Source organism: Helianthus annuus, chromosome 12, assembly GCF_002127325.2.
Source record: "Helianthus annuus cultivar XRQ/B chromosome 12, HanXRQr2.0-SUNRISE, whole genome shotgun sequence".
Classification (NCBI taxonomy): Eukaryota; Viridiplantae; Streptophyta; class Magnoliopsida; order Asterales; family Asteraceae; genus Helianthus; species Helianthus annuus.
In genome coordinates this window covers 15,889,731-15,900,067 of record NC_035444.2, presented here as the reverse complement: position 1 = coordinate 15,900,067, position 10,337 = coordinate 15,889,731, and the positions used below count along the sequence as shown (strand labels likewise).

General features: G+C 35.0%; 1 protein-coding gene across 1 annotated transcript; it reads right to left on the bottom strand.

Moving 5' to 3' along the window:
- Positions 1 to 2,467: 2,467 nt before the first annotated feature.
- Positions 2,468 to 2,824, bottom strand: LOC110919051 (membrane steroid-binding protein 1). Its single transcript, XM_022163328.1, has one exon. It carries the CDS (start codon positions 2,822 to 2,824, stop codon positions 2,468 to 2,470), a length of 357 nt encoding a protein of 118 aa, XP_022019020.1.
- Positions 2,825 to 10,337: the final 7,513 nt, after the last annotated feature.

The window sequence follows — 10,337 nt, the reverse complement described above, 5'->3', positions numbered from 1 at the left end:
TGTTGATTGGATGGTATAAATGGTGTTTACATACATGTAATAAAGTGAAAATATTGTTAATGGTATTGTATTATGGATGGTAGGAGGTAATGGTATTGTATTATGGATGGTAGGAGGTAATGGTAGTGTATTATGGATGGTATGATAGATGAAAGGGAAAGTGTATTCAAAGTGGTGTACCAAAACACCTTATTTCATCTTGATACATATAATGCACATGTGCATTTCTAATATTGGTAATGTAAAAAGTAGTGTATTACATATGGTAGTGTAAATGAAAGTGCAATTGTCTAATATATGTAATGAATTACGGAACTTGTCAAAGAAATGACAGAAATGCACATGTGCATGCTTGTGTATTATGGATGGAATGATAGATGAAAGAGAAAGTAGTGTACCAAAACACCTTATTTCCTGTTGATACATATAGATGCACATGTGCATTTCTAACATTGGTAATGTAAAAGATAGTGTATTACACGTAGTAGTGTAAATGAAAGTGCAATTGACTATTATTTGTAATGAATTACGGAATTTGACAAAGAAACGACACATATGCACATGTGCATGGATAACTGTTACTCGAATTTTTTTTTTTTTGAATTTTTTTTTTATTTTTTTTATTAACAAAATATAGCGATTTTTTCAAAAAAAATAGTAAAAAATAAAAAAAAATTTTTGGGTGTTTTTTTAGATTTTTTTAGGAATTACTGTTTGTGTTCACACTGGTTCTCGCGGTTCTCGCAATAAGGGGTGGTTCCTAACGGATCTTTGTCCTATATATATATATATATATATATATAGGGGCCGCTAAAATAAAAACCACCTCCAGTTGTAAGTACCGAGAGAACCACTTTTTAGCCATTAGATCAAGAAGATGGATGGATGAGATTGAAATTAACTAAAATTAATATTAAATAGATTTTGTCTTATTATTTCTTTAATATTTTAATCCAAAAGGGTAGTTTCGTAAATTACTCTATTTTGTCTTTTTGTATTTATTATTTTTAATTACTTTTTTGTTTTATTATATTACTTTTTATTTTTTAAAAAGAATTATTTTATTAAAAACATTTTTAAATTCAGATTTTTTTAACAAGACAATTTTTTTGCGCGCCGGTTTTTGCATGCCGTTTTTACGCCCGACTTTTTCACGCATCGTTTTTTAACGGGTAGTTCTTGCACGCCGTTTTTTATGCTCGGCTTTTTCAAGCGTCGGTTTCTTAACGCGCCGTTTTTTACGTCCCGTTTTACCACGGCGTTTTTTACGTCCCGTTTTTTTCGCGGCGTTTTTATGCGCCGCATTCACGCTCCTTGTTTTAGGCGCCGTTTTATCACACAGTTTTTGCGTTTTACAACTTACGTAGAAAAAGTTTTACGTTTTACATTAAAAAAGTTTACGTTTTACGTTAAACTTTTTAAACTTTTTAAACTTTTTACGTTTTACGTTAAACTTTTTTCTTTTTTTGTAAAACTTTTTACGTTTTAAGTTAAAATTTTTACGTTTTACGTTAAACTTTTTTACGTTTTACGTTAAACTTTTTACGTTTTACGTGAAACTTTTTACGTTTTGACGTAAAACTTTTTGCGTTTTACGTTTTGTAGTTTTACGTTTTACATTTTACGTTTTACGTTCCATGTTAAACTTTTTACGCTTTACGTTTTACGTTAAACTTTTTACGTTTTACGTTAAAAAGTTTACGTTTTACGTTAAAGTTTTTACGTTTACGTTTTACGTTTTACGATTTACATCAAACTTTTTTTGTTTTACGTTAAAAAATTTACGTTTTACGTTAAAAAAATTTACGTTTTTACATGAAAACGTTTACGTTTTACGTTAAAAAGTTTACGTTCTACGGTAAAAAAATTTACGTTTTACGTTAAAAAATTTACGTTTTACATTTTACGTTAAAAAGTTTACGTTAAAAAGTTTACGTTTTTCGTAAAAACGTTTTACGTTAAACTTTTTACGTTTTACGTTAAAAACTTTACGTTTTTACATTAAAAAGTTTCACGGATTTTTACAAAAAAACGGACAGAGTTTCCTCTAATTTTGGACGATCCCGACAATGCAAGTTGTCGTTATAATTTTCAAAACTCAATACACAATAAACGAAACAAATATAATCATATGATTCTACTACGTATGTTTATAAATACAAGTTTATCAAAGTTCGGTTTTGCGATAAAATATTAATTAATACAAAACAATAAAATTTATGTCGAACCTAAAAACCAATACTGAACTACAAAAACATATTTCATAAACCAAAAAAAAGATCAGTTAAAAATCCTAATATTAATATTTTGACTTTAGCAAGTCAACATATATGAATTCACAGTGTATCAGAACAATATAAGACACCAAAACTCACCCAAAATCAAGTCAAAAACCCTAATTTTAACTCATCAACATAACTAAACCACTAAATCTCACCATTTCCACAAAAGCAACTCACGAATAGTTTTATTTTATTTGCCTAAAGGCTAAAAGTAATACAAAACAACACCTGCTGCTTTGTGAGACATCATAGATCTGGCTTTTGATAGCCATAAGAAGGGGTTTTTGGGGATCGGTGTCGTCGTAGGCTTTCAGGTCCTCTTCGGAGATCTCGCCAAGCTGGACTGGTGGCGGAAGAGGCTGCACGTCTTCTTCGAAAGATCTTGGCCGGTGTTGGTGGTGATAAGAGGATCCTCCGAACAGAACGGAGAAGATGTAGTAGACGGCTATACTGGCGGCGATTACGGTGAAGAAGGTGTTGGGAGAGAGTCCGGTGTATGCTGTTATGGATTGTTCTAGAGTCTCCAGGAATTCTACTGCCATTGTTGACTTGTTGGGATGATGATGCTCTGGTTATCTACTAGTCGGCCGGTGGGTTTAGTTAGAGAGAGAGATCAGGGGTGAAGGATTTTTAAGAGAGAGATGTGAGATGAGTGATTTAAAATTTATGAGAGAGAGATGAGAGATGTGATGAAAAGTCTGGTGATATTAAATGCTGACAGAGAGAGAAGGAGAGATTTGACATATGGGGTAAATGACCATAATACCCTTTAGGTTATAAAATAATATTGTATACGTGGTAAAGTCTGATTGGTGGAGAGTTGTTCTCGCAGTTCTTACTGGGAGTGGTTTTTATTTTAGCGGCTCCATATATATATATATATATATATATATATATATATATATATATATATATATATATATATATATATATATATTTCTAAAATATAGAGGCCCTATAGATTTGGTGGCCCAAAGCCTAAGCCTCAAAATACTTGGGCTTGGGCCGGCCCTGCTTGTAAGGGTTTACCTTGCCTTTATAGAGTAGATGGTACCTCCACCTTTATCTCATCATCAATGTCGGATAAAAAAAACAATGGAATGAATGAATTCTTTAAGAAAAGCAAAGGACCTTTTTATAGTCATTTCATTCATCCAGAGTTGTTTTCTCATTCGATGTAGGACCGACAAAGATGAAAAAATTCAAGAGGTTTGGGAATTTGAAGAGTTTGAAGGCTTTAAAGGGTTATACTTTGTGTTTAATACTTGTAATTACTTAAAAGTCTTAAAATTATGTAAAATTACATTTGTACTTCTTATATGCATTATAATATAGTATAGATATAGATAGTATCGATTCTTAGTAACGACGGGTCCAACTTGGTTATTTATACATATCAATTGATTTTAGTCTAGTCGGCGTGGATGCGTGGGAAAGGGGCATGGGGCTTCCTCAACACCGACACACCGCCCCTTTCCCTTGTGTGGAGGTGGCGTGGTGAGGTGAGGTGAGCGTGGGGATTTCCATGGGCGTGGGGAGGAAAAGGCTAGTGATGTGGTGGCTTAGTATTGGGTGTTCAAACTAGCCATTGAACGGCTAGTAATTTAAAAAAAAAAATATTTGCCAAAAAAACCTTATACATTAAACCTCTCTAACCTTATTTCTCTGTACATACACAGCCTATCCATCCTATTTCTCCATACAAACACATTTTTTCATTCTCAATTTTATCATTCTTTAAAAAATTGAAAGACAAAGTTCATCATCTTCATCGTCATCATCTTAGCTTGAAAAGTTTCTTTTATTCTCATCATCATCTAACAAGAAACCCAAGCTAATAATATCAGCGGTTCAAAAAGTTGTTCAAACATAATGTATGAAGGGACCTAACAACCCAAAAGGAAGAAATAGATAATTCACAATCGGCTCGTCACACACATGAGTTATTGGTAAGTGATTGTTTTTCATTCAACCCAATGTACATATGATTATAGGAGTTTTAGGCGGCATTTTTTGTATGAATGAAGGTTTATTTCTAAGAATAGCAAAAAAATTACAAAAGAAATATGAATTTTTCCAACAAAAACTGATGCCTGTGACAATATGGGATTTAGCAAGTTGCAAAAAGTCATGGCCACGATTAGACAATTGGCTTATAACACTAGTTTCGACGGAATGGATGACTATATAAAAATGTCGAAACAAGCGGCGAGGGAAAGTTTTCATTATTTTTGTGAGTATGTCATTCATCTATACTTAAAATAATATTTGAGAAAATCTACATTGGTGACGTACAACAAATCTTGGAGGCTCACGAAGATCGATATGGTTTCTCTGGGATGGTCTGTAGTTTAGATAGTATGAAATGAGAGTAGGAAAGCTGTCCAACTACGTGGCGCAACCAACACACTAGTGGATATCATAAAAACCAGCTATGAAACTTATCTTTGATTTTAGCATGCATTTTTTGGTGTAGCAGGTTCCAATGAAGATTAGTATTCTTAATCAATCACCCATACGATATAGAACCGGAGGCTTCTATTTTTTTTTTTTTTTTGTAAACAGGGTGGAGTACAAATACGGTTATTATCTAACGGATGGAATTTATGTCGTATATGTTGTGTTTATAAAATCATTTATACATCGTACAACGTTAGAAGAAAAGAGAACGAAGTTTAATGGTGCTCAAATGGCGGCAGAAAAGACATCGAACGAGTTTTTGGTCTTTTGAAGAAAAGATGGCGTGTTTTGAACATGACGTATAGGATTATGAAAAAAATTAGAGTTAGAAATGTAATATATGTGCATTTTTTTGCATGTTATGATTTTGGAGGATGAAGGACGCACAAAATGCAAGTACTATGGGGAGGAGATGCAACCAAATACTAAAGAAATCACTGATGAAGCGAGGGAATCAAACCCGCGGAAATTTTTTGTTCGTGTTCGTTCATTATGGAATGGAATGTGTTCAAGAACAGTTCACGAACACGAATACAGACACAGATAAAATCGGCAAAGACAGCAGTAGCTAGAGGTGGATGGTGAGAGAGAGTGGCGCTAGTTAGACCTTAAAGCCCTAATCATTGAACGAAGGTTGATAGTGTTTATCGATGTAAATAATGAGAAGAAAAATGGAACGGTTTATAAATAAGATGGAGACAGAGTTTCCTATTTTATTTGTTTAGGTAAGAAGATAAATAAGAATTAAATAATATAAAATTTTAGATAAAATAATAAATGCTAAAAAAATCTTTAATGAACAAAATAGACAAACAAACATGAACGGATGTTTACGAACATCTTACCGAACGTTCACGAACGCGATTGAACGAACGAGACATCTGTTTGTGTTCGTTCATTAAACTAATCGAACGGAATTTCTTGTTCATGTTCGTTCATTAATCAAACGAACGAACGTAAACGAACTTCCCGTCTTACAGTTTACGAACTCTTCGCTGAACGTTCGGATCGTTTACAACCCTAACTTCGAGTATGTTGATTTGTTTGACTTAATCTTGGTTTGTAAGGGAAATATAATGTATACTACACCAAGTAAGTCAAATATAGGACTCTCTTGGCGCAACACATTTAATTTTAGCCAAGTCTGAAGCTAGAATCATACGTTGCATGTGGGTGTGTTTGAGGGTTTGGAAATGGAAATGGAGAAACAAAAAGAAGATATATTAGCCAAGTGTGAAGCTAGAATCATACGTTGCATGTGGTTTAGTTTGGCGGTTTTAACCGGTTTTCTTCTTCTTCTTTTTATTTTCGTAATTGTTAGTTTGTATAGAATTTGTAAAAGTTTTTGATAGTTCACAAATATTATACATGTATACAACTACAATTATATGTTAAAAAAAGTTGGAAAGAAAACAATTTAAAAAAGTTAGTTATGAAACCCGAAACCCGAACCATCGTTAAATCTTTATATGTGATTTTCTTAATCGTGAATTATAGATCGAATTGTATAGATCTCAATCGACCAAAGTTAGAACAACTTTGCTTTGATTTAATAAGCTATATCAGTTCATCTCTATCTCAAATAAAAAAAGCAAGGTGTCAATAATCTAGTCATATGATATAACAAGCCACTATTAACAAGTAGGGAGTGTGGGTGCAAGTACAAAGGCAGCTATAGTTCTTATCATGTGTGCACTTGCTTGATAGGACAAATATTGATGTCCAAACGAAACACATCTACTGTCATTTTTTGGAAACCCATTATCCACCCTTTCGCCTTTATTCAACGTTAACATGCCTTCTTTTACTCATTAAATAATAATAATAATAATAATAATAATAATAATAATAATAATAATAATAATAATAATAATAATAATAATAATAATAAATAATAATAAAAAAATAATCAAAGGTAAAAATTACAGTTATGACATTGTTTTGATATTTTGATATTTTGAAGTTTCTAATGACTAAAACTTAGTAATTTCATTGAAACAATTATAAAACTTATTACTGTTTAGTACTATGTTAACATCTCAAGTGAAGCATCATGTACAAATTACATCTTTTTATACAAGGTTTTCTAATGACTAAAACTTCGTGATTTAAGGAACAAACCAAGTTGTACATAACATTCTCATGCAATTTTGCGATTCAGACACTTGACAATCTTTTAGCTCCACTCACACGTTCGTAGGCATGGCCTCTATTGTTCATGTAATTAAATGGTAAAATTTTAAGAGTGTGTAAATTTGTATTGCTTGGATCACTCGTGGTTGCATAACTTTAGAGTGTCAAAATTTCTTAGTTTCACAAGAACTCTGACGTTCTCTAAACTCCTCTGTAGAATTGTTATAAGCTATTCCGGTTGTTCATGGTAGTCCTTGCTTGAATTGTTTCATGACTTATTCATCGGATTCAATGTATCACATGTTTCATTTCTAGTTTATGGATGATTTGTATAAATCCCTATACTGTTTTGAAAGTCCCTTTGCAGATCTGCTACTTTTGTTAAAATGTATACAGTTATCAAAACATTATATATGTACTAGTCATTATTGATTGGATTTGACATTGTGGAGGTCATATAGTTAGGTACATATGGTTTGAGAAAAGAATTGTCATAAAAATGTTGGAACATGGTTTCTGTAACATTCAAAAAGTATATGATAACACACTAGAATTGTAGTCTTGGACATTGATTGCTATCACATGAACAGAACAATCAGTCAGAAATGTGTAGGAAGATCACCATTCCAACCAATTAAATGGATGGCCCAAACCAGCAGTTGACATGTGCACCATAATTGTACTTCCTAGACCTGGACCCGCATAATGGGCAGCAAGCGGTTAACCATGGTTCAGGTTCAGCCTTGGCCCGACCAGACCACCTGATGGAAAGTAAGCAATCAAGTTTCCCAACATCGTCAGTTAGCAAGGGTTGCATCACATCATCAATGAATATTAGAAAGTAATATTGTGATGCTAGATCTTTATGGACATTGTGTGCTTGGGCAAATATATTGTTTTTAAACACTTCACACAAAACATCTGTCTTCGCATTATTTACTTTGTGCGTGTAGCAAAGTGGCGTGAAGCCCCATCAATCAAAATTAACGTATAGGCCAAGGAGATCATGATTCAACCATCACAAACAAGAACAATACTTAAAAAAAGAAACGTATATATATTGTCACATATATGTATTCAATTGATTGAACAACCCTTGATAAGCCATATATATTGCCAATGATGATGAACATACGCGTCGATTTATTGTAATCAACACAGGCCTACAAACATATTAGAATGGTTTCTAAGTGTCGAATCCATGGCGTAAACGGCTTGGCGTTACTAACCTTAGACTCAGCGGCTTCGGTTCAGATTCGTCCTCTCGTCGTCATGGTGACGGTTCCTCTTGCGGGGCATCGGGTCTCGGACTACAGCCACACGAAAATCTGGTTAGAGGGCCCGAGAGGGTTTACCCCGAGGACACTCCGACGCTCAAGTCAGTATCTTGTTTGGAGAAGATAATTATAAGTGCAAGTAAAATGTATATTTTTAAGAGAGGAAGTAGAAGGGCAAGAGTTGTGAAGGAGATGGAAGAGAGGGTAACCTTTGATTGGGGAGATGTAGTCTTCCTTTTCTTAGGAGGAGGAGCTCTTCCTATAACAACACACTTGGGCCATAATCCTAATGGGCTGGCCCAAGAATGGGCTTAATGGCCCACTCAAACCAATCTAAACATACCGAGAAAGAGCCAAGTGGGCTCGAGCCCAGTCATTAATCTACGGTGGAGGTATCCACACACCCCCTCAAAAGTATCTACGCACCCCTAACCCTAAATGACCCTCATTGCCCAATACGCCTCAAACTGGCCCCACCCATATGCCCCTCATTGCCCAATACGTTTAAAAAGTATTTACACACCCCCTACCATCTAATTAATGCCAATCATTGGGTGTCAGCCAATGATTACCAATGATTGGGGTGTAAGGAACTTTATTTTGATAGGGTATTTGTATGGGAAGTTGTGAAATATTAAGAAAATTAATTTTTTTTTTTCTAAAATGTTGTTATAAAATATTGTGTTAGTATTATAAAAACTTTATATTTTTATGAAATAAATTGTGAATATTTTTAATAAAAAAATGTGCATATGTTTTTTTATTAAGTATTATTATTAAAAACTTCATATTTTTATGAAATGAATTGTGTATATTATAAAATGCCAATTTTTTATAAGTATTATTAAATGTCAATTTTTTTTTTATAAAACGAATTGTATATATCATAACAAAGTTTTTTATTTATGAATTATTATTATTATTATTATTTCTATAATTGTCAAATACGAACGTAGATCGGCGTTCTAGTTCATGAATCTGAAATACGAACGTAGTTTCTCCATAACTATTACGCTACCACCACCGTCAAAACACCGACTTTTGATATCCTCTTAATAAAAAAAATACAATTTAGCATTAGACTCGGCATTCGAAAATATATTGTAAAAAAAACAAAACACCACCACAGCCGACCCACCACCACCACCACAGCCGACCCACCACCATCACCACCACCACCACCACAGTCGACACACCACCACCACCACTGCCACCAACATAGCCGACCCACCACTACCCTAGCCAACCCACCACCACCAGAACCACCCCAGCCGGCCCACCACCACCATAGCCGGCCCACCACCACCACCACCATAGCCGACCCACCACCACCACCCCAGCCGACCCACCACCACCACCATAGCCGACCCACCACCACCACCCCAGCCGACCCACCACCACCACCCCAGCCGGCACACAACCACCACCACCACCATAGCCGACCCACCACCACCACAACCTACCCACCACAACCTACCCACCACAACCCCAACCCCAACACCACCACAAACGGCCAAAATAAAACCACAAAAAGAAAAGAAACTGAAGTTCAATGAGACCCGTATAGGTCGATGAGACGCGTGTGGAAGTGGTGTGTCATAAATGTCATGTCAACTTTTCAGAAAAAGTAGATGTATATGGATCTCATCTGGCTATACGAGGCATATCGGCTGAAAAGTTGTCATAAATGTCATGTCAACTAATACTACTACTATTACTGCTGCTGCTGCTACCGCTACTGCTACCGCCACTGCTACCGCCACTGCTACCGCCCACCGCTACCGCCACCGCTACCGCCCACCGCTACCGCCCACCGCGACCGCCCACCGCGACCGCCCACCGCGACCGCCCACCGCCCACTGCCACCGCCACCGCCACCACCACCAATAAAAATAATAATAAATAATAATAAATAATAATAATAATAATAATAATAACAAAAATAATAATAAACAACAACAACAACAACAACAACAACAACAACAACAACAACAACAACAACAACAACAACAACAACAACAACAACAACAACAACAACAACAACAACAACAACAACAACAACAACAACAACAACAACAACAACAACAACAACAACAACAACAACAACAACAACAACAACAACAACAACAACAACAACAACAACAACAACAACAACAACAACAACAACAACAACAACAACAACAAC